At 44.4% G+C, this 22799-nt stretch overlaps 5 protein-coding genes across 6 annotated transcripts in view; 4 read left to right on the top strand and 1 right to left on the bottom strand.

Annotated features, from left to right (window-relative positions):
- The first annotated feature begins 292 nt into the window (after positions 1 to 292).
- On the top strand, positions 293 to 1305 carry LOC117139971 (glycine cleavage system H protein, mitochondrial). Its single transcript, XM_033302672.1, has 3 exons — positions 293 to 624; positions 680 to 958; positions 1019 to 1305. Exons 1-3 carry the CDS (start codon positions 507 to 509, stop codon positions 1117 to 1119), a joined length of 498 nt encoding a protein of 165 aa, XP_033158563.1. The 5' UTR covers positions 293 to 506; the 3' UTR covers positions 1120 to 1305.
- A 713-nt stretch (positions 1306 to 2018) lies between these two features.
- Positions 2019 to 11089, top strand: LOC117139970 (acetyl-coenzyme A synthetase). The gene is made up of 6 exons (XM_033302671.1): positions 2019 to 2329; positions 8595 to 9333; positions 9404 to 9558; positions 9624 to 9792; positions 9855 to 10044; positions 10140 to 11089. Exons 1-6 carry the CDS (start codon positions 2019 to 2021, stop codon positions 10586 to 10588), a joined length of 2013 nt encoding a protein of 670 aa, XP_033158562.1. The 3' UTR covers positions 10589 to 11089.
- Positions 11090 to 11725: 636 nt separating this feature from the next.
- Positions 11726 to 13857, top strand: LOC117141541. Its single transcript, XM_033305040.1, has 3 exons — positions 11726 to 12862; positions 12928 to 13299; positions 13369 to 13857. Exons 1-3 carry the CDS (start codon positions 11865 to 11867, stop codon positions 13775 to 13777), a joined length of 1779 nt encoding a protein of 592 aa, XP_033160931.1. The 5' UTR covers positions 11726 to 11864; the 3' UTR covers positions 13778 to 13857.
- A 133-nt stretch (positions 13858 to 13990) lies between these two features.
- LOC117141379 (inositol monophosphatase 1) lies at positions 13991 to 15595 on the top strand. Of its 2 annotated transcripts, XM_033304788.1 has the most exons (5): positions 13991 to 14073; positions 14375 to 14489; positions 14561 to 14694; positions 14746 to 15114; positions 15175 to 15595. In XM_033304788.1, the coding sequence occupies exons 2-5, from the start codon at positions 14421 to 14423 to the stop codon at positions 15437 to 15439; spliced, it is 837 nt and encodes a 278-aa protein (XP_033160679.1). In that variant the 5' UTR covers positions 13991 to 14073; positions 14375 to 14420; the 3' UTR covers positions 15440 to 15595. The 2 variants fall into 2 exon arrangements, with proteins under 2 accessions (XP_033160679.1, XP_033160680.1); XM_033304789.1 differs by lacking the exon at positions 13991 to 14073 and having other exon boundaries at positions 14322 to 14489.
- Positions 15596 to 16695: 1100 nt separating this feature from the next.
- LOC117139563 (ecdysone-induced protein 78C) overlaps positions 16696 to 22799 on the bottom strand; it is a 31752-nt gene continuing 25648 nt past the window's right edge. The window contains exons 5-7 of the mRNA XM_033301959.1: positions 18677 to 19284; positions 18325 to 18600; positions 16696 to 18264 (exon numbers count right to left, since the gene is read on the bottom strand). Coding sequence (XP_033157850.1) covers positions 17887 to 18264; positions 18325 to 18600; positions 18677 to 19284 — 1262 coding nt within the window. The 3' untranslated portion in view covers positions 16696 to 17886. The remainder of the gene's footprint in view (positions 18265 to 18324; positions 18601 to 18676; positions 19285 to 22799) is intronic.

The raw sequence follows: 22799 nt of genomic DNA, 5'->3' as shown, positions 1-22799 counted from the left end.
GTATGTTTGATTTCTTTGCATTTTTAAATATTTCAAACAGAAGCAAGCATTTTAACAACTTATGTATGTAATTAAAGTATTTTTGTGGTTTACTATTTTCTAATTAAATCTATATCTGAACTGATTTTCTGTTAATAAAAGTGCTCAATCTCAATTATAATTATAAGAAATACTGACCAAACAAATACGTATTGAAGTTTTCAATCTGCCCGCCGAAATGTTAGGCAGTGCGATAACCAGTAATCTATTATCGCTATCGACATGCATGCCTTACGCCATTTTTAGTCCCATTTTGAAGAAGCCGCTGTTTACTCGGGTCAACAAAAGTTCACGAATTATATTCTGGATTGTGATAAGCCGGGCAATATTCGACTTTCATCTCGATTGCCGGGCACTAAACGTAGCGTGTGTGTTTTCGAATCCGATCATTTGTCACCGAAACACCCCCGGGAACGGTTGGAAAATTCATCTCGCCGGCAGTTGCCTCTGTTTTTGACTGGGAAAATATGGTATTCATAACGAAATTTGCAAGGATTGGCCTGCAGGCCGCCCGCCAACTAAATGCCACCCCCCTTGGCGCCGTCCAGGCTCGCGCCATTCACCTGACAAGCCTCCTCGCCAAAGGTAAGGCAATTGTTTATGCAATAGCCACTGACTCTCAAACTGTAATCCCCGCCAGAACGCCGATACACAAACAAACACGAGTGGGTGGAGGTGGTCTCCGGCAGCAATGCCATAGTAGGCATTTCCAGTTACGCCCAGGAGGCTCTCGGGGATGTGGTGTTCGCCCAGCTCCCAGAACCCGGCACGGAACTCAAGCAGGATGACGAATGTGGGGCCCTGGAGAGCGTGAAAGCGGCTAGCGAGGTGTATTCACCCGTTAGTGGCAAGGTGATCGAAAAGAATGCCGAGGTGGAGGACACACCGGCCCTGGTCAACAGTAGTTGCTATGAGAAGGGTAAGATCTGCGTCAAGACCCTTTCTTAACTCCACTTGAAACACGTACTCCCTTTTCCAGGCTGGCTCTTCAAGGTGGACCTGAAGAATCCCAAGGAACTCGAAGCCCTCATGACCGAGGATCAGTACAAAGCCTTCCTGAGCAGCAGCGGGGATCACTAGTACCAGCAGCTAATTCTAACCCTAAAGCATCTTGACTGTAGCCTTTCAAACGAGTAAACTAACATTTGTTATCAGCTGAAAAACGCTACACTCATACCCAAATATCACCAACCAAACTCATCGCCATACACACGTTGTTGTAGCTCTTGAAATTTGTTACGAATAAGAATCAACAGTAAATCCAAATGTTATATTTAAATTGGGCATCTTGACCTGCGGGTGGCAGACGTCGTCTGCTCCCCCATGGAAACCTTCTAGGTGATAAGACCAAAAATCCGAAGAGAAAACGTGCTGAGAGTTGCTCAAAGATAAGAAGTCACTCAACAGAAGATTAAGAGAGCGGACAAGGCACTCAGTTTCATAATAATACAGATCAGCTTGATGCGGCGTGCTTGGCTGGAATTAAGAAAAAACATTTAACACTGTTGCTTGGACACGCGATGGCGCACGCCACGGCACTCAGCCATCACCTGATGGATTCGATGATGGACCGATGACACACCTACCTCTCTGGAAAGTTACGCCGTGCTCTGGCGATAAGGATGTCCAAGTCGCGCCTTGAAAATATGCCCGATCAAGTTGATAAGCCCTCCGAAAAGCGCCGCCTATGTCCCATTGAACTTGAAGAGCGTGTTCGCCGAAGCTTTTCCATTCGGAAAGCTATGGCAACGGAGGCGAAAAGCTTGGCAGTAGCTCATTCGAATGGTCAGTGCTCAAAAAGAACTCATTCCGTGCGGTGCGAGAAGCGCATGCTGCTCGAGAACCAACCCCTGAAAATAATAAAAACAATCACACACAAAGCTAAGGATAATTGCAAAACAGGATAATTGAAGACCTCAAGCAAGGGAAAACAGTTCAAGGATATACACCAATACCTAAAACCACAACTCAATAACAAAATGCCAGCGGAAAAATCAATATACGATCCCAACCCGGCCATCAGCCAAAATGCCTACATATCCAGCTTCGAGGAGTACCAGAAGTTCTACCAGGAGTCGCTGGACAATCCGGCCGAGTTCTGGTCCCGCGTGGCCAAGCAGTTCCACTGGGAAACGCCCGCCGATCCGGAGAAGTTCCTCAAGTACAACTTCAACATCTCCAAGGGACCCATTTCGATCAAATGGATGGAGGGTGCCTCCACCAATCTGTGCTACAATCTCCTAGATCGCAACGTAAGGAACGGCCTGGGCGACCAGATAGCCTACTACTGGTGAGTTTGGTTGCAAATCCTCGCCCACTTTCGCTCTGGGTGGCGTAGGTCGCACGAAAACAAAAGTATTTGGGTGGCAGCGCAGGATTATTGATTTTTCGTCTGGTTACGAAACTCTCGCCTTGTGACGTAGAAAGGTGGGCTCCTCTTGCACAGGATTTACTGCGCAGGCACCATACCGAAACAGATGATAGCACTCCTTTGCATAATTTAAATACATATGTGCACAAGGATGCAGCTCCATGGCACGTCCCACCTGCCATCGATTTTGGTTGGGGAATCTTCCCTTATTACTTTTGTGTCTGTTAATTTGAGCGATTATTTTCGTTTTGATTGTCGCAAATAATTGGTTTAATCGTCTGCATGCCGAATGTGACAGTGGGACTAACGACCTAACATCAATTCAGTTTTGGGTGGTTTTTGGCTTTCCAACTGCGGCTTCGCTAGACACTCCGACTCTGGGTCAATGTCAGGGCTAGTCTTCGTTCCTCGAGACGACCCTCATAAGGGGGTGACCCGGCCAAGTTTACGCTTGGTTTTTCTTTATTTATTCAGTTTAAATCGATTTACAATTAAACCGGTTGGGGGAAGCCCTGAAACATAGAAGCTTTGGTCTTATATGATTTTTTTTTAACATGTATTTTGCTAGTCACACTGTTTAATGTGAGTAAGAATGTTTTTCTTTATTCATAAATTTAAATTTGAGTGTCGTTTTTTTGCCAATACCTCCAATTATTTGAAATACATTTCCTGTGTTTTTGAATGTAAAGCAAAGCTTAAGGGTCATTGTCAAGCTCTCACTAAAACAATAATAACTAAGCCAGCGAGTGCTTTTTTATTAGCAAACCCTTATACTTGCCCCAAAAGTACAATATCCGTACTTTCTGTTGTCTTATCTAATTTTCAGTCTATAACTCATCTTTACGTTTTTGTTTGCTTCTCCACAAATTAAAGTAAATTAAACAATCGAATGCGATACTAACTAGGGACTGCTCCCACTGTATATGTTCTTCCCCCTTCGAATCAACATACTTCGGTGACTGCGATTAGGCAACAGACACTCCCTTTCGCTGATTAGCTACCGAGGAGGAGCCCAGTGCTGTATATTACCTTATGAGGTTCTCAAGTGCCCACTCAAATCGCAATTAAATTGAAAAGCTCGGACTGAACGGACGGAATAAGTATTTTGTTTTGGTTGCGAGAGAAGATTTTTAGTTGTTTTCAGACCCAAAGTTCACCGAGCAATGCGTCAGGGCGCAAAAAACACAAAGTTAAACAAATCTTAATGCTAATGAGCTTATCTCGGGGTTATCACTTGAGAGGCGGGTTAGGGGGCGGGGCGCGTGTGCCGGAGGAAATGCAAATGAAAGTCAGGTAACTGAAAGGCAATTACAAGGTCATTGCAAGTATTGGTTCCCATTCAGCCTCGAACTTACGACGGCCCATCACTACTACTATTCTCGGCTATTTCGCACTTTTGTGGGAATTATTTAATCCCAGCCCACAATCTGTCCTCACTTTCCTCAGATAAGATAAAAGGAGGACACAGGCCCAAAAAGGCTAAAAAACCGTGTGCACGTAATGAGTAATAATTAACGCTTTTCGAACCGCCGTCTCAGATAATTTTATTGCTAACCAAAGCAAGCTAAAATCTTAAAAGTTATATGTCCCAGTTTTATTGCATAGATAGGCGCAGCGAATCGAAAAAGCTGAAGAATTGGTTATTAGGAATTGTCTTGGGCCTAATTAATATTGATAAAATTGAACAATTGGAAACCCTGCGTTTTAGTGCATTTTACATTTTATGACATTTTTCAACTTGAAAAACAATACCTTGGGATGTCTTAAATATTTGTGCACCTTCCGTCGAGCTAAACAAGGTTGTTGTACCTTTGTCCCAAAATAACCGTTTCGAACCCAACCGATTTACGCAAAACTGTTTTCAATTCCGAGAGTCGTTAGCAACAAAATTAAGTCGAATTAAACACACGAAAGCCTGAAGCGAAAGCCGAGCAATATTATGTAAACGATTTGACAATGCGCGCAAATTGTTTATTCAAATTGATGGAAGCGCGTCTTTGCGTTAAACAGTTTGCTATTTTTCCTTTCCTTTAATTTGTGTGTCAGTCGGCGTCTGGGCAAAAGGTGGAGTAGAATCGGTAAAACACGGGTAAACCGACTAAAAAGATCAAGAACAGTTGAAAACGTGTAAAAATGGAAAGTTTACCCAAAATTATCGAAATAAAGTATTTCTAATATTCCAGTGAGCGCTAGTAGTTTGACAGTCACTGGGCGTCTAGAAAATCACGCGATCACATCGTCTGATTCACTCACAACCAATTAGAGAGCCACTGCGCTCCCTCCCTCCACGCACGAAGAAAGACTAGGAGAGTGGTATGGTTAGTGGAGGGAGGGAGGGTGCGCTGTGTGTAAAGAAGAATGGACTGTCTGTTTTACCTGCTAAAAAATAAGAGAGCGGCAAAAAACAACATGTGTATAAAAATGCTGCCTAGGCATTTCTTGACTACCCTCGCATTGTTATCAGTGTTTCCACCTGAGACACGTTGACAGGCCCTTTTCCGTAAATTATGTAAGCGACTCTCTTCACGCAAATCAAAGATGCGCCAATCCGTAAAAACAAATAACCGATTTTTAGATAAACATTGTGGATGAGCATCGTACGATAATGTCTCTCAAACTGTAGGGCCCGGGCAGACACGGAGACGCGATAGAGAGAGATAGAAGAAAGCACTGAAAAAAATTTTTGATCTTCGCAAGTCTCAATATTACTGATTGAGTTTGTTTGGAGAGTATCTACAAATATTTTTTAGCTATCAAAAATTTCCATCAAATCGTTTGGTACTTAAACATTTCCGTAGGGTGTTAAAAAAAATCACTCAGTTTAAGGCCATGTAGGTTAAACAAAGTCATTTTTTCCGCTCATAAATACGAGTGCTTGGGAACTTAATAATAATAGGAATTCTAACAACAACCGATGCAATAAAAATCACACATATTAAGTAAATAAAACTGGTTACTATCAGCTGTTCCTAAGCAAATTATTTTCAGGCGCTTAATAATATTCAAAATATAGTAAACACAAGGATATTTTTGCACAGTGTAGGGAAGAAACCAAAAACATTCCATGCGATCAATACGACACGCGAATCAACAGCTGATGTTATTGTTATTAAGATAAGTCGCCGGCGCTCGTTGTTTTTGCCATGGATTTTATGCCATTCCTCATAATTTTTTCATTTTTGGCTCGCACGTGTGGTGAGAGTGGCCGTTTCTAGTACATTTTCGGATTTCTGATTTCTGATAAGCGGGAGACGGCCACGCGTCTTCCCTTGGTCAAGAGGTGAATGTTAGATGGCGGACCGGGACGGTGCATGAGGTGTTTCTAAGGCGGCATGGAAAATTTCTTGTCTGGCGATCCGGCGGCGAGATTAGGAGGCGAGTGGCCCGATTACGCCTCCAAATTGGAAATTAATACGCTCGTCGCGACACATTTCTCCCACTGGTTGGATTACTCATGCGGAGGATGAGGAGGCACCTCCGGTGCTCCAAACTCTGATAAGTGGAGAGGACGTCCGAAAACAAACTTGCTAGTTTTCCTTGACTATCAGCTGTCGCTGGCAGATTGTGATTTCGGCCCAGCTTGGCAATCACCAGGTGTTCAAAACATATACATATATATTCTCTTTAAGTTTGATTATATTTATTTGATCTTATCCATAACAGTCATGTTGACGTTAGACATTGAGGGGCTCTTAATTACTTATTGTTCTGGATAATCATTCCGTTGCAGGTGGGTTCGGTTAGACCCCGGGCCAGATGATTCGGATGAAGAGTTTGCTTTCTGTGTGGATATTTCAGGTTTGTGGGTAGAACACCAGGATCTCTGTAAATGTTGTCGTTTCGAAGCAGAAGACCTGGCGGAGTGATGAGAACCTTTTGAAAGCTAATGGAGGTTATTGGTCATTGGTTTTAGACAAGTCTTCTTAGCTTCGATGTGCTTCCGCCTACTTAAATGGCTGTCAAGGTGGAGACCCAGATTGGGGACAAGCAGTTTGTTAAGGGTAGACGTTATCAAAATTGATGAGCTTGGAAAATTCTGCGCATTTCAATATAGGGGAGAAAGATTATGATATTTGCCTGTCTATTGTTTTTAAACATTTTTATGAAATTGCTGGTGTGTGTGGGATTACAAATGACTTTATTTGCACAATTTGAAACTTTTTTTTGTTTAAACTCCTTTCTGATGACTTTTGCATCATTGATGTCCTGAAACATTATGAAATCCAATTATATGGATTAGCTGGAATACATTTTTTAGCCGAAAAGCAAGTTTCCAGACCCTGTCATTGTCGCTATTGGCCAGAGTTTCTGAACGGGACGGCGGGAATCTAAATCTCCATCGGGGATCCTCCATGCCGGCTGCTGCAAAGAGTACGGACTCCAGTGCATCGGCATAGCAATCGATGTCCTCGCTGATATTGCGCTCCTGGGTTAGTTCAATGGGGTAACTTTCGTGCTCATTGTTTTTAAGCCAGGTGGTTTACGGGCTTCGAAGAAGAGTTATCAGCATTGGTAAGTGGTCTCCGATGATAAGTCCAATTGCGTGTTTGCAGTTATTATATTATTATTATTATTATATATTATATATAATATATATAATTATATAATATTATTATTTTATATATATTAGACATATTTCCTGCCACTGAAAAACCAATCAATCAAAATTTCTAGCATCTGTAGGCCAGTATGTAGGACTGCCTGGTAAACGTAGTCCAGTTTTAATGATTTCGATATGGTTTCCATCCTTTAGGGGTCTTAGGGCATAATCCCCGAATGAATACGGGTGGCGCCCCTAATCTCCTTCGCACACTGTCCTATTTGTCTAAAGTTTAGTATAGCATAGGGTCCAGGAAGCAAATGACTAAGCCCAAAAAGTAAAAACTGTTCGAGTCACAATCGAGGTGTGTTTTCATTGCGTATTTTATTTATTTTTACCAACTTACTAATTGACAAGTACAAGCACAAACAGGTATTTCGTTCAAGTGGAATATCATTTCACCCGGGCGGTTTTGGCCCAGTTGAATCAGTCCAAACCCAAACCCACTCGCAGGGCGAACTTTGAACACAGCGGACGAGTCAGCGCCCCAAAAAACGTCACAAGGGGAGCTTTTGCCGTTGTTCCGACTGCTTCCTGCTTTTCTCTTTGGCCATACACATTTTGGGCCAAAATAATAGACGCTTTATTGCCGGCTAATTCTAATGCTTATCGCAGGCGACGGACAACAGGTGATGATTTACACTCCGCTGATTGCATTGTCTGCCTTTCTAGTCCACCTGTCGTGTAGTTTATTACTGTTTTCTGCGTTGCTAATCTGCCTTGACCTCCAAAACTGCCATGGAAATGGCTTTCCCCATTACTTTCGAAGTTTCATGACTGACCGTCGGCGATCGCTAGTGTTTATATCCGTTTTGAACGCCGAAACCATTCACGATTTACCCCAGAGTCACGATATTTGTTTACCCATTCAAAGCTTTCAAAGCTCTGACACATTCCATTTAGTGTTGAATTCTATATTCATTCATTTAATAGCAACAATTGGGGAAACATTAACAGTGCCTCCAATTTGTTTGTGAATTTTGGATTATTGGGAATGGAAATACGATTCTGTTTAATTCTTTCAATTATTTTTGGATACATTTAACTACCTTTTAGGGATTTAACTTTAGTTGTACACACTATTGCTAACTAATGTACTCGTTCAAAGACTTTTTGCAGCTGTTGTAAATAGAGTAAAGTAGGTTATTGGCACTGGCTTCTGTTGCCAAGTTCAGAACAAAAAGGGAAAGGCACACAAAGTATATACAATTACACAATGCAAAGTCATATTATGTACGCGGTAGGAACACAAGCGGTACAAAAAAGAGGATTCGAATGCATTTTTAAATATTATGTTGGAACACTTACCGTAGCTATGAAATCTCTTTGAAATTAGGTGACAATTCGAGTTCAGAAAATCGAATTAAGTCGGCTGGGCAATTAGGAAGCCTCGCATTACAGTAAGTGATCCAATTGTGGTCGGGGTAATTAGCCCAATTGTGGGGCACCCGGTATGCGGCCACCCATTTGAGAACGCCACCGGCGCGTGCTCAATATAAATACTGTACAAGTAATACTAAGTATGTTGGAATGTAATGCTATGTGTTTCCTCATGGTCATGTTTCTTTTTTGCCATTGTTTCAGGGAGGGCAACCACCCCGACGATTATTCCCGGGGTCTCACCTATCGCAAGTTGCTGGAGGAGGTGTGCCGCTTCGCCAACGTGCTGAAGGATCATGGCATTCGAAAGGGCGATCGTGTATCCATTTACATGCCCATGATTCTGGAGCTGCCCATCGCGATGCTGGCCTGCGCCCGCATTGGAGCCGTGCACTCGATCGTTTTCGCCGGATTCTCACCGGACTCGCTGGCGGAGCGGATGTTCGATTGCAAGGCCAAGCTGCTGATTACGGCGGATGGAGCCTGGCGCGGAGAGAAACCCCTGTACCTGAAGGCTCTGTGCGACACGGCCTTGGAGAAGGTCGAGGAGATGGGACACTCCGTGGAGAAGTGCATCGTGGTGTCGCACTTGAAGCGCGTGACTCCGTGCCAGGCGGATCATGTCGAGGAGGAAATCCCATGGACCGATGACCGCGATTACTGGTGGCACGAGGAGATGGAGGACAAGGAGCCGGCCTGCTATCCCGAGTGGATGGACGCCGAGGATCCGCTGTTCATGCTCTACACCAGTGGCTCCACTGGCAAGCCCAAGGGAGTGCTCCACACGACCGCCGGATATCTGCTGTATGCGGCTACGACCTTCAAGATCGTATTTGACTATAAGCCAGGGGATATCTACTGGTGCACCGCCGATGTTGGCTGGATCACGGGACACACCTACGTCGTGTACGGACCATTGGCCAATGGGGCCACTTCCGTGATTGTAAGTGGATGATAAGATCTAACAAATAATGGATTTCTGACTAACTGTCCCTATTACTTGGTAATTGCAGTTCGAGGGCACACCATTCTTCCCTGGAAACGATCGGTACTGGAGTGTCATTGACAAATATAAGGTAACCCAGTTCTACACAGCTCCCACGGCGATTCGTGCCCTCATGAAGTTCGGCGAGGGTCCCGTTCTGAAGCACAACCTGAGCGGACTAAAGTAAGTTTCATACACTTTATTTTTACTTCTATAACAATTTTCCTAATGACTTTATTCATTTGCAGAGTTTTGGGCAGCGTGGGTGAGCCCATCAACCCGGAGGCCTGGCTCTGGTATTACAAGTACATTGGAAAGGAGCAGTGCTCCATTGTGGACACCTTTTGGCAAACGGAAACCGGTGGTCATGTCATTACACCTCTGCCTGGAGCGACTCCCATGAAGCCGGGATCTGCTGTAAGAAAAATCCTTTGGCTAGTTGATGTCAGTACTAAAAATTTATTGTCTTCTACTCTTAGTCATTCCCCTTCTTTGGAGTGAAGCCCACTTTGCTGGATGAGTGCGGCATTGAAATTAAGGGGGAGGGAGAGGGCTACTTGGTCTTCTCGCAACCTTGGCCGGGAATGATGCGCACCTTGTATAACAACCATGAACGTTTCGAGGACACTTACTTCTCCAAGTTCCCAGGCTACTACTGCACTGGCGATGGTGAGTCATGAAGTTTTGGACTGCTTTTCATTGTGACTTTAAAGTGAATTAAGATTGCTAATTATATTTTTTTGTTTTGATTTTTTTTCTCATAGGAGCCCGTCGCGATGCTGATGGCTATTTGTGGATCACTGGCCGTGTGGACGACATGTTAAACGTTTCCGGTCATCTAATGTCCACCGCCGAGGTTGAGTCGGTTCTCACAGAGCATCCTCGCGTGGCTGAGTCCGCCGTGGTTTCCCGTCCGCATCCCGTCAAGGGCGAGTGTCTCTACTGCTTCATTACGCCGAACGAGAACGAGGTATTCGACCAGAAACTAATTTCGGACCTGAAGAAGATGGTGCGAGAACGTATCGGACCTTTTGCCATGCCGGATGTCATTCAAAATGCTCCCGGACTGCCCAAAACTCGTTCCGGCAAGATTATGCGTCGTGTGCTGCGCAAGATCGCGGTTAACGATCGCAACGTGGGCGACACATCTACCTTGGCCGATGAGCAAATTGTGGAGCAATTGTTCGCCAACCGGCCAGTGGAGGCCAAGTAGATGGTAGCTGTTGGACCAACTGGCAGCAGCCAGGATCCCTTCACCCAAGGCTTTCTCCGGTTGCACTGGCCACTCCACTTTGCCATCGCATTTCTACCACTTACGTATCGCGATTACGTATCCTGTAAATCTCCCTCTACTTGTATGAATTACCCACTGCTTAATGTTTGTTCCGTTCCGGGCTACGGCGTGGTTAGCACCTTTCAAATTCTACTTAGCTCGTAAGCCTAAGCGTGTGCGTAAGTAAGTGACTGGGTGGTTTCCGATCCCAGTTATCTATCGTCTATATGATTTTGTGTACTTGCCTGTTCACCGTAGTTAACATGCTCACCACGCACACATTTTCCAGTTCTTTTGTTTCTTCGTTGTAGTCGTAGTTTAAGTTCTCGCTAATTCGTTGTGATACAAATTTAATTATATCTTACTTATGTATGTATTTTTAGTAGAATTGATATGAGACAAAATATATACACGATTCCAATTGTCGCCACAAATTACACAGATCACCTCTTTTTAGTTGTATCCTTTTTTGTAGTGTTTCTTTCAAACCTTTTCAGATCTGAGAAGATGCGCACGTAAGTCCGGAAACCATAGGGGATATCGGTTTCATCCCCGTCCCATTAGCCCATAAGTTTGAGAACGATACATATCTGTGTGGCATTATGCTTGCCATATTCCTACATACGATCTACATGTTAAAGGGAAACGCTCGGATATACTATATACACTATATATATACATGTTATAAGGTCAGAAGACTTACTGCAACGAAACATATCATTGAAGTTACTGCTGCAAGCCTATGGATATAAGTATAGAGGCTTTTATTGTTAGAGATCGTTATCTTGAGGAGATCGGCTTGGAAGTAATGGATATCATGGATTGGCTGATTAGGGGCAGCGGTCCCCAGTCTGATTGTAAAAAGATTGTTAGTTATACAGCGATGGCGAACGAAAGATTGCAATTTACATATCTATATATAAATATATATATATTTCTGTATATGAACGTATGTGTAAAATAAAGTTTATTGTTTTAATGTGTTTGAACCTGTAAGTGCCAAAGACTATATTATATTTAGAAATTCTTATGAAGTGTCAGTCCCTGAGAATTAAGATCGCACTAGCCGAGCATGATACTTCCTTGTGAATCAGTCAACTTTCGGCCTTTGTCACATTTGTTTTGCTGATTTTTGGCTCGGTCTTTCAACACCTTGGTGGCAGTGTCAGATCTTTGTCTGGATTGTTGTTTGGGGCTGTGGACGAGCACCACCAGAATGGTCGACGATAAGCTACCACCAAGCAAGGAACCTGCTGAACGCCCTCCAGACCAGGCCACCCCCGGAAACGCGGCTACCCGATTCGGCTTGGAGGATCACGAGGCCACTCAGCAGGATGCCCGTGTGAACACACTGCGGCAAGCAGAAGAGCGACGTGGTTCCATGGTGCCTCCCGACAAGCGGGCGATGTCCATGAAGATCTCGCAAGCGCGCTTACACACCATAAATGATCCGAATCGGACTGGCACACATTCTGCTGAAGCGACGACACCACCGGCCAAGCCTGTGGTCAACATTTCGTCGCAGAGTTCTTTGATGAGAGGTGTGGCGCCAGATCTTCCACCCAAGCCGCAGCGACCCTCCGAAAGCGAGGTCGATCTTGAATCCTCCGATGTTGATAGAACATCGGCAAAAAGGAAATCGGAGAAAGCACTATCTGATATTTCATCTTCGTCATCGGAGGAACCAGATAAACGCGTCCGACCTGCTCCTCCTCCCCCACAACCAGAGCCTCAGCGGAAATCAATTGATTTTGCAAAATCAGAAGCTGAGCCCATTCCCCCGCCGGCGCCTAGACCGGAGGATGTACCATTGCCCCCACCCATGATGTCGTCCGTGCCGACGGATGGAAGCCAAGACGATGGCCAGAGCATAAATAGCAAGTTGACCAACACCGACATCAGTTTTCACCCATCCAAGGTATTCGCCTCGAAGGGAACCAACACTTCGGGCATGCTCTACTCCGACGAGGAAAATGAGCCGGAGGAAGAGGAACTCCCAAAACTTCCGGATCAGTTCTCCGCCAGCGATCTGGACACTTTGTTCCTGCTGGCCTGTCGGGAGGTGAAGAAGGCTGGCGCTATCGCTCTTGCGGAAAACAAAAAGAAACAGGAGTACACCACCAAGAAGCACACAAATGACATCGTCACTCCCACCGACAACATTGTCGAGGAGTCCTTCATTAAGGCCATCAGCTCACGGTATCCCAATCACCAGTAAGTAGGGGTTAATTAAGGGAACATTTACATTCAATGCGGATTGTATACTATAACTCATACAGATTTATTGCCGAAGAGAGAATTTCAAAGTCGGAGACTGGTATGGTGACCCTGACCGATGACCCCACCTGGATAATCGATCCCATCGATGGCACCATGAACTTTGTGCACCACTTTCCGTACTACTGCATCTCCGTGGCCTATTTGGTAAATCAGGAGACCCAGTTTGGTATTATCTATAATCCGCCCATGAAGAATATGTACACGGCCCAACTGGGCAAGGGTGCTCAAATGAACGGCGAGATGATAAGGACCACTGGCCAAACCAACCTCCCCGCGGCCATGGTTCTGCAGGAGTACAGCTCTGGCGGCAATGAGGCGCGTAACCAGGTGGCCACTGAGAACTCCCAGCGACTGGTAAAGAAAACCCATGCGTGAGTATTTCAAATGTACAGAATCTAGTTTGGTTTTACTACATACCAACTACTCCGGATTCTTTGTAGGATGCGCTCTATTGGATCCTCCGCCATGTGCTTGGCAATGGTCGCCTCCGGAGTGGCGGATGCCTTCTACAACTTTGGGCTGCACGTTTGGGATATGGCAGCAGGCGCTTTGATAGTCACGGAGGCCGGAGGAGTGGTAATGGATCCGGCCGGAGAGGAGTTGGACATTATGTCCCGTCGCTGCCTCGCTGCCTCTACTGACTACCTTGCCCTCGAATTGGGTAACTGCCTGCAGCAGAATTATCCATCTCCACGTGACGACGAGCCGCGTTCCGTTAACCCCAATGAGTACGGACCTGCTCCGGAGACCAGGGACTTTACCAGCCAGACGGACTTCCCCGATTCGGATACCCCAGAAACCACTGACACCGAAATAGGCAGCGAAAAACCAGCGATGCCTGCTAACTAATTAACCACCAGAAAGGCCAGCTTAAATTGCATTTTAAAATTTTAGTTGTTTAATAAACTGACAATGCATGGTTTTTCCATGTTTTTAAGTAAAGCTGTTTTGCTTTTACTAGTAAGATACCTTTTTCTAGGCAGCTATGCCTAATCATTCTAAGGATACGTTTAGATATATTTTAAACACACTAAATGTAGAATTTTTTATATCGACATGGCATTCAATTTCAATGTTATTTTTTCCAAAATTCTTTCTTGTAAGTCTTTCGTATGCGGAAGTCAATGGGTGTATGGCACACATGGGTATGTTTTAGTATAGATTTGCCGTGATTACACTTTGGTTTAAGCCATAGCAATAGTGCCAACCAAGTTCCTTGCAAAATTTTGATTTTAAATCAAAAGTATAAAAAAAAAAATATACAAGAAAGTAGGACATTTAAAAAAAAAATTTAACTGCAACCACGGTCTATTGTCAAATCAGAAATGTTTGGTATTTTCTTAGTATTTTCCCGAGCTTATTAGAATAATTTAACGATCGCGAGCGTTGGTCACTTTGCACATCATAGTATAATTTAATTAAAACTTGCAACTTTTGATTTGTTAGCGGTTCATTGGGCGTCCAGAAATCACAGAGGCAGCACCACTGCAAAATGTCACACAACGTGGACGTGGAAAAGTGCTTAGAGGTGGCCAGCAACCTGGTTTCAGAAGCTGGAAGGGTAATTAGCAGTGGAAAATAACTCAATAGGCCGCCTTATGGAATTTTTCTTTTTCCCGGTAACTTTCCCAGCTCATCGCTCGCAACAATGAGCAGCGACAGGACTTCGTTTGCAAGAGCAATGACATCGACTTGGTGACCCAAACAGACAAGGATGTGGAGCAGCTACTGATGGACGGCATTCGCCGCCACTTTCCGGAGCACAAGTACGATTCGCGCTGATTTTCCGGCTTGTTTTTCAACTCTGTGAGTTGCAGGTTCATCGGCGAGGAGGAGAGTAGCGGCGAGGAGGGTGTCAAGAAGCTTACCGACGAGCCCACCTGGATCATTGATCCCGTGGACGGCACCATGAACTTTGTGCACGCATTTCCGCACTCTTGCATCTCCGTGGGTCTGAAGGTGAACAAGGTCACGGAGCTGGGCTTGGTCTATAATCCCATCCTGGAGCAGCGCTTCACTGCAAGACGAGGGCACGGAGCCTTCTACAACGGGCGCAGGATCCACGTGAGCGGCCAAAAGGAATTGGGCAAAGCGCTGGTCACCAGTGAATTCGGTACCACCCGGGACGAGGCCAAGATGAAGGTCGTGCATGAGAACTTCGAGAAGATGGCCAAAAAGGCGCATGGGTAGGTCATTACTTTATGATGTAATAGATGGAAATTTAACTCTTTTTTTTAATACTCCAGCCTACGGGTCCTGGGTTCGGCAGCCCTTAATATGTCGATGGTTGCTCTGGGAGCCGCTGACGCCAACTACGAATTTGGAATTCACGCCTGGGATGTGTGTGCCGGGGACTTGATTGTCCGGGAGGCTGGTGGCGTGGTCATCGATCCTGCTGGCGGCGAATTCGACATCATGTCTCGAAGGGTCCTGGCGGCAGCCACACCGGAGTTGGCCCAAGAGATCTCAAAGGTGCTAACGCAGTTTAATCCCCTTCCTCGCGATGATTAAGAGCCGGCACTTAAAGTACCTACACATATATACTTAAGTCGAAATGGGACTTAACTAACCAAAAGCATTTTAAATATATCGACCATGTACCTAACAAAAAAGTTTACTACGCCTAGTCAAGGATATTCCAAATAAAAAACACGATTGTTTCATGTATTATATTTGTGTTTCAAAAACAAATTTGCAAATCACTTAAGAGACTTCTCGAAGAGCAATTATCTGCTTATTTCATATCTCTTGAAATAGTTTCTTACCCGCTGATAAACCGTCATACTTTTCCATTCCATTCTATTGCCACTTTAACAAATCATACAAAGGCGGTTTTTGTTTGTTTGTTTTTCTGTAATTTTATTACAATCTGCGTAAGTATTTCGCTTTCTAATTAGTTTTTGCAGTGTTCTTATCGTCTTTCGTTATTTATTTTTCCAGCCTAATGTTATGTATGTATATGGTTTTCCGTTCTATTTTTTGTTTTGGTTTTAGGTTTTTAGTAAAGCGAGCTGGCCTCGTATCTGATATCTATATGCCCTGCACTACAGACCATGGGATCCTCTATCAAATAATTTTCCGTAGAACGGGGTATTGCAAGGTCGAGAGAGACTGCCGACTCATCTTCGATGTGTTTAGATTTCGTATGGGTATGGATCAGTAAACAACTAAGCAATGTTTCGCATATTGATATATGGTTACTGTATACATATATCTGGTTGGATCTTTGCACTGTATTCGAGTTGAGCGATTAGTGGACATTAGCCATTATATCGTAGGAAGTCGGCCTTCTTGATTCGCTGTAACTTCTGAACTTCTGTACTTCTGCTGTAGTTGCTGAGTATTTTGGACTATCGGTAATACCATTTAAAATTTGACACATCATTGAAAAATGTAATCAAAGCTACGGTAGGTAAAAAATTGTATCTATATATTTATTATATATATGTATATAATAGTTAGTTATAAGTTAATAATGTAATTAAAAATCTGTTGCTCTTGTTCTCGTTTTTAATGCTACATTCACAAGGTTCCATTATGCGCACTGGTTTACAAAATTAACACAGAGATTTCTTGGGCACGTGCTGGGGGATCGAAAGTATAGAGTGGGTGTGATGGAGGGAAACTCTTTGAGGATCGGGAGAAAGAACTGCTAGAGCACTGTAAGTTGCGTGTCTTCTAATATATTGCGAATCGTAGTCTATAAATTGATGTATATAGATCTATGTTGATTTTGATATTCTAGTTCAATAAGCGAAAGGTACACATGGAGCATAAAACGGCAGCCGCGAGATTGATCGCAGCCGCCTCTACATTTAATATTTTCCTTTGTCACACTAATAAAATTTACAAAATTTTCTATATAAATTCAACAATCAATGAAGAGCGATTTAGAGAAGAATCCTTTTGATTTTTACATACATTTAGTTGATATATAGATAGGTTTTTTAATGTATATATTCATATATTTTGTTCGTCTGTCTGTTGGTTTTCCTCGCTTGTTTCCATGTAAACTTAACACACAAATTTAGCACCAATCTATTCAAAAATTGATCAAACAATTTGATTGTTCCGAGTTTTACAAATGAAGCCTTAAAGCACTTAACATAGACGGTCTCTAACCCAAGTATCTTAATCGTACGATGTCAAATGTGTGATCTTAAGTAAGAAACTGAACACTTTCAATGGAGGTGGTCGTCATCGAAGATCTGGTGGAGATCATCCGACAACCGAGTGGGTAGATGGGTTTAAAATAATCAAGTCGCAGCGAGTTAAAGGTAGGAATTAATTTAAATTTATTTACACGCAGATACAATAAACGCATCGATCTTCAATTCGAAATGTTTTAAACTAAGCATAGATTTATCATTCATCATCTTGAATATGTATATATTATATCAAATGGGATCTCCAACTTTTGCAAGCGAACGAAGTGGGTCTTTTTGCTTTTCGACTACGCTAGTTCCGTATTTCTAGGTGTAACGTACACATATATCCGATATCGTTTATAGTAGTTAATATTATGTTAAAAAACCAGTATTAATCGAACTTTAACGCTCGCTCTTCAGTCGAGTTCTAAATAGATGCCTTGGATAGCTGGCCAATGGTGAATTTGGATGCATTCGTATCTCGATTTTGGTTGGGATTGTGCGGGGATGAATGGATGCTGTGATGCCTGGAGTGGAGCTTGATGAGTCAACAATGAAATAAATAATTTATGTTTGCGCATGGATATGTTCAGCGGGGAGTCCTAGTCGCTCTAACACTGCTAGTATAGTAATATGCATATAGGCTTAGTGAACTATCTCTCCAGTAATGCTGAGTAGACGTGTATCTGATCTGCGGCCCTCCCATTTCGATCTATAGCTACGTTGCTTAAGCCTACAAGTGGTAGAATATTCTGTTCTTGTTGCGGTTTGCTTTGCACGGCCCTGGAATCGCGGGGTTGGCCCCACATCCTACAGCTCATCGTCGGCCTTCGGGATGTCGAAGATCTCGGCGAAGAGGGGCGGCAGGCGCAGCTTGGTCCAGTTCATCCGTAGCCAGTCTAGGTGTGAGAAGTGCTTGGCCCCCAAGGACCTCAGCTCGGGTATCTTGGCCTCCAGCGCCGGCATCAGCTGCAGCGCCTGCGGGGATCCTGCCCGCGATCGCAGGATCTGTACGCGCAGCGCCTCGGCCACCAGTTCCCTGGCCCTGCCGATCACCTTGGGCTCGCTGAGTCCAGCTCGATCCGAGGCCAGCAGCACCATGGCGGAGAAGAGTCCGATCTCGGTGTCACTCAGCCCGTAGGCGTTTAGCGTGTTGGCAAAGTTCAGCAAGGCGTTGACAAAGTCAGACTGTAAATAATCGAATGCTAGAAACGAGCGTTCTCTTCAATGCGCATTCGCTGGACTCACATCGTATAGTATCTCGAGCTGCTGGCGCGTCAGGTAGGCACCATCGTCCAGTGTCAATGTCGCCTCATTGATCAACCGGGCCACATGGGTTAACCAGACCTCGAAGAAGCCCAGCTTGATGAGTATAAGCTGATCATCTTGGGTGAAATCACAGAAGCCAGGTACGCGTTTCGCAAACTCCACAATCCGCTGAACGCCAGGCGTCACCCTGGCCGAGAACTGTTGCCACAGCCAGATCTTCTGGAACTCCAGACTCTCCGCCACTGTGCTGGCAATCTGTGGGAGTGGGCCAATTAGTACTCGTCATTTTTTCAACCAATTCAGTCAGCAGCTCTGCGGCTTGCTTACTTACCCCATTTTGTGGCACCGTCACAGGACGACGCATGAGCTCCCTGGTCAGTTCCTCCGTGTAGGAGCAGTTGAGGCGGTGCGCCTGCGACACGCACATGATGACATCGTAGACGGTCAGCTCGTTTGCCGTTCCCGCCAGGCCGTCGTGGCACATGCCCACTTGGTGGGCATCCGTGCCCATGCCCGCCATTCCCACCATGCTACCGCCCACCAGTTGCTGGTGTCCGCCCACAACAACAACGCCGACGCTCACGCCGCTGCCGCCGCTGGCATTACCGCTGCTACTGTTGTTGTTATTATTGTTATTGTTATTGGCACTATTGCAACCGCCCAGCTCCGATGGCGAGGAGGCGATCGAACACATTTGTGGCGTTTGTGGAGTACTCGGGGTCTTCACTCGTACGCCGCTTACATGCGGCTGCTGTTGCAGTTGCTGGTGTTGCTGCTGTAGTAGATGCTGCTGCTGCTGCTGCTGTAGGTGACTCGGGTGCAGTGTGCTGCTGGTGGTCTCATCCACATTGAGGGAGGCAGGAGCTCCAGCGGCGGCGGAGGAGGCAGCCGCTCCGTTCAGCTCACGGGAACGCTTGGGAACGCGACCATAACGTACAGCTGCAGTTAAAGTATATTGAAAAAAGGGGTAATTAGTTACTCAGTTAATGTAAGTAAGTTTTGTATTTAAATAGACAAGCTGCTGTAGCTAGATATCCGGAAGTCGGATATAAGTCCATATATAATAGTATATAACATACAAGTACTAACATATTTGATATCCTCATTTAAAGTGTATTCAAGTATATATTCAATATTTTGCTGGGCTTAATAGAGTCGTAAAAATGTGTAACATGGAGGAACCGTTTTTGACCCTTTAATGTCCGTTTGTCAGCCCATCTGTCCGTATGAACGTCGGGATTGTGGGAACTATATTCTATAAGCACATTCTAGAAACGTGGAAGCTGAGAAAAGTTTGTTTCAGAAGATAGCCACGCCCCTGCCTGCGCCCACTCTTTTGAAAAATATTTTGAGTTTTTACCTTTTATTACATGACTCGTATTATCTCTTATTTTACATGTACATGTATTTATTTATTTATTTAGTCCAGCCAAAAAGTATGCTATGAATTGAATTTCACATTTCCATTTACATTTCCAAAAGATGCTGATGCGCACGGTCTGTTTAGCCATTAAAATAGTGCGTATTTTTTCATCGCTTGTATCTTATTAGTCACCTGATTATTTAAATTCAAAAACGCGCTCCCTACAAAATACACAATTATCATATCATAGCATCGCATCAAGTGATTTGTTGTTTTCTTACATTTAGTTGGGAAAGTGAAAAACTGGCACACGCATAAATCTTAGAAATGCGTCACACACTTGTGGATACTTTCGCGTATCTTTCAAGCAAATTGCCAACATTTCTGTTCTATCAACTAGAAAATTTGCGTGTCCTACAAGTTGTTTGCTCGGTCCGTCGAAATGCGATACATTCTGTCTGGGGAAAATAATTAATTTTAATTTTTCGTTAAGCGTTTGAAGTCTTCATTAGCCAAAAGGTTGTTTCGTCATTTTTTTGAATATCTTGAATGTCTTGTATGTGAAATTACAAAATGTGAGCTGATTTCGCTTTGTGCAACCGAAGACAGCACATATTTTATTAATTAAAATCGCATTTGGCTGCACAAACAGCCAGTCAAATAGCCAGCCAAACAGACAGGCGGACAGACTGAGTGAAAAAGAAACAGACGCAGCTGCTCCAGTTGCCGGCTTTCAGTGCTCACTTTATCAGTGGGACATTGACCCACTGCGCTCAATATGAAAACGTAGGCAAGTGATTTCGTTGTTTTTCCTCTTGCCTTATATGAGTTTATGTGCGGCTATTTCCTCGGCTTCGCCGACTACGCTTCTGCTTTCTTGTGCTGTTATTGTGTGATATCGTGTGTTGTTGTTGGTTGTTGTGTGTTGTTGTGGTCTGGCGGTAGCCGCCGCCGGCGGTTTCCAAACAAACAATCACAACACTAATGACGAAAGCCCCTCGCTGCTGCTGCTCTTACTATGCGTCAGCATTTCGGTCTGACAACATCGCAAGAGGCCATCGAATAAAGTAACACAAAATAGGGGCAGAGTGAAGCCAAAAGTGAAAGAAACTTCGCATGCATTGCGCATACGCAGCGTGGACAGGCGATGCCGGAAAACTCTTTTGCACGCAAAGCATCGCCAGCATATGCGAGTATAGGGGAAAAAACAACAATCTGGCCAAGTGAAAGATGGCCAACACACTGACCCATTTATGGCACACCAAAACATGGCAGCTGCGATGGTGCTTAGGGTCACAAAGGTCGTTGGCACTGCACAAGGAGAAATCTATGAACATTAGCTACAACAGAAATATGTCCATTAAATAAAATCCAACATATACAAGATTATACATATATGTATTTATAGTATAGTAGTCTTTTAAAAGAGTTACATATATGCGTCAGATATGATACAATTGTTAACTACTTTGAGAAACTTTATCGGTGAGTCCATTCCTAAAAATATTTACTCTATCTACATGTGATAAGGTAATCCCAGAATGACTGACCCATTTTGGTCATAGTCTCAGCAGCTCTGGAAGACCCTGAGCCGTAGCTTCCCTGACCTTAGTGGGGCGGCCACATGATCCCATTACGACCGACGGCAGACGAGGTTTTTAGTTCCAGCCTTGTCGCGCTCGTAACTCTAGGTTGCTGGGTTCTCATTGTGCTCGAGTCACGCTTTTCACCGCCCACCGAAGAGCGTTGATCGTAAATTGTCTCGTTGGCGTTAATTGTCACAGCTCGTAAATTAATTATGGCATAATTCGCCACACACTATGATAATAGCACCCCCATATAGAATTGGACATTGGGTTTTGAGGCTGACGGCTGCTTCGATACGCCGCTAATTGCTCATGGCGGCCACTTGGCGTTCTTGCTCTGTTGGTTCTAAGGTGTTTTCAATTAGCGACCGAGGGTCTCGATACATTGATTTGCAGATTTCACCTGGTTGCAAGTCGTCGCGAGTGTGTCCGTAATGGAATTGGAGTATCTATCATTGCGGAATTGGGAACACACAAAGCACCCAAGCACACAAAGTCCCCCAGCATAATACCCCATCATTATTTATTCAATCGACCTGGACCTGGACCTCGGCGCCCCTGCTCGCACGTCACCTGTCACCACCCACGGAGCGGCGCACATTCAGGCCAGGTCAACACCATCCATTACACACGCCTCGGGCCAAGTTGGGGAGTTGGACAGCCCAAGCCCACATAAATAAGCGGAGCATTGCTGCTGGCCTAAGCTCAAACTTTTTTCCCAGCTAAAAGCATCTTAAGTGATTTAGTGCAGCCAAATGACAAGCATCAGGGAAGTGGGGCAAAAGCGGAGCGGCGAAGTGGGGATCGAGAAGAGGGCGGAAAAACTCGTTTAGGCCAGATTCCCAGTGTGAAATGCACCTGGGAAAGGCACATTGTACTCTCTTTTGATTCCTGGAAAAGCTCAATACATGATTCTTAGAAAAATGAAAACATAATTTATATAAAAATAATGTGAACATCTTCTGAAGAAAGTTTTTAAATGAATCAAAGTATCGATGATAAATTTTTATAACAAATATCTTTCTGTAATTTAAAAAGGAACAATTTTTATATAATTTAATTTTTGCAAAATTTCTTTGAGTGCACAAAGTGAGGGGTGAGGGGTTTCTCGCTAAGCTGGGCTCCGCACTTCTGGTTGTTGCAAAAAAGGATTTGGGTCACCGAGATCTGTGGCAGCAGAAGTGCGAGCAACGACAGCGGCAGGGGCAGGGGACGAGGCGTCGCCTCGTAAAGTGCCCAAAAGTTGCCACATTTGGCTGGATTCTGTTTTTTGTCGTTCGTGCCCCAACTTTTGGTCGCAGTCTTTCGACGCTTAGCGGACCGAACCGGGCCATTAGCATGCGAAGGGGGCCAAAATGCCAACTGCCAACAGGCAACATCCAACTGCCAAAGCTCCACCATGCCGTAGTAACACATGCACTGGCACAGATATGTACGTACATACATATATATATCAGCATATATAGTTGATGCTTTTCGGCTTTATCGTGCGCATGAATGGCCTC

This window comes from Drosophila mauritiana, chromosome 3L (genome assembly GCF_004382145.1).
Source record: "Drosophila mauritiana strain mau12 chromosome 3L, ASM438214v1, whole genome shotgun sequence".
Classification (NCBI taxonomy): Eukaryota; Metazoa; Arthropoda; class Insecta; order Diptera; family Drosophilidae; genus Drosophila; species Drosophila mauritiana.
Note: the sequence above shows the minus strand (reverse complement) of the source record. Positions and strands in the feature narration are given on the sequence as shown.

Excerpts from the sequence above, each read along its gene's own strand:
- LOC117141541 (XM_033305040.1), top strand. The coding sequence starts at position 11,865 with ATGGTCGACGATAAGCTACCACCAAGCAAGGAACCTGCTGAACGCCCT. Across the intron at positions 12,863-12,927 it reads TCACGGTATCCCAATCACCA|ATTTATTGCCGAAGAGAGAA; the intron begins GTAAGTAGGGGT and ends TAACTCATACAG. Across the intron at positions 13,300-13,368 it reads CTGGTAAAGAAAACCCATGC|GATGCGCTCTATTGGATCCT; the intron begins GTGAGTATTTCA and ends GATTCTTTGTAG.
- LOC117139971 (XM_033302672.1), top strand. The coding sequence starts at position 507 with ATGGTATTCATAACGAAATTTGCAAGGATTGGCCTGCAGGCCGCCCGC. Across the intron at positions 625-679 it reads GACAAGCCTCCTCGCCAAAG|AACGCCGATACACAAACAAA; the intron begins GTAAGGCAATTG and ends AATCCCCGCCAG. Across the intron at positions 959-1,018 it reads CAGTAGTTGCTATGAGAAGG|GCTGGCTCTTCAAGGTGGAC; the intron begins GTAAGATCTGCG and ends TCCCTTTTCCAG.
- LOC117141379 (XM_033304788.1), top strand. The coding sequence starts at position 14,421 with ATGTCACACAACGTGGACGTGGAAAAGTGCTTAGAGGTGGCCAGCAAC. Across the intron at positions 14,490-14,560 it reads TGGTTTCAGAAGCTGGAAGG|CTCATCGCTCGCAACAATGA; the intron begins GTAATTAGCAGT and ends TAACTTTCCCAG. Across the intron at positions 15,115-15,174 it reads ATGGCCAAAAAGGCGCATGG|CCTACGGGTCCTGGGTTCGG; the intron begins GTAGGTCATTAC and ends TTAATACTCCAG.
- LOC117139970 (XM_033302671.1), top strand. The coding sequence starts at position 2,019 with ATGCCAGCGGAAAAATCAATATACGATCCCAACCCGGCCATCAGCCAA. Across the intron at positions 2,330-8,594 it reads GACCAGATAGCCTACTACTG|GGAGGGCAACCACCCCGACG; the intron begins GTGAGTTTGGTT and ends CCATTGTTTCAG. Across the intron at positions 9,334-9,403 it reads ATGGGGCCACTTCCGTGATT|TTCGAGGGCACACCATTCTT; the intron begins GTAAGTGGATGA and ends TGGTAATTGCAG.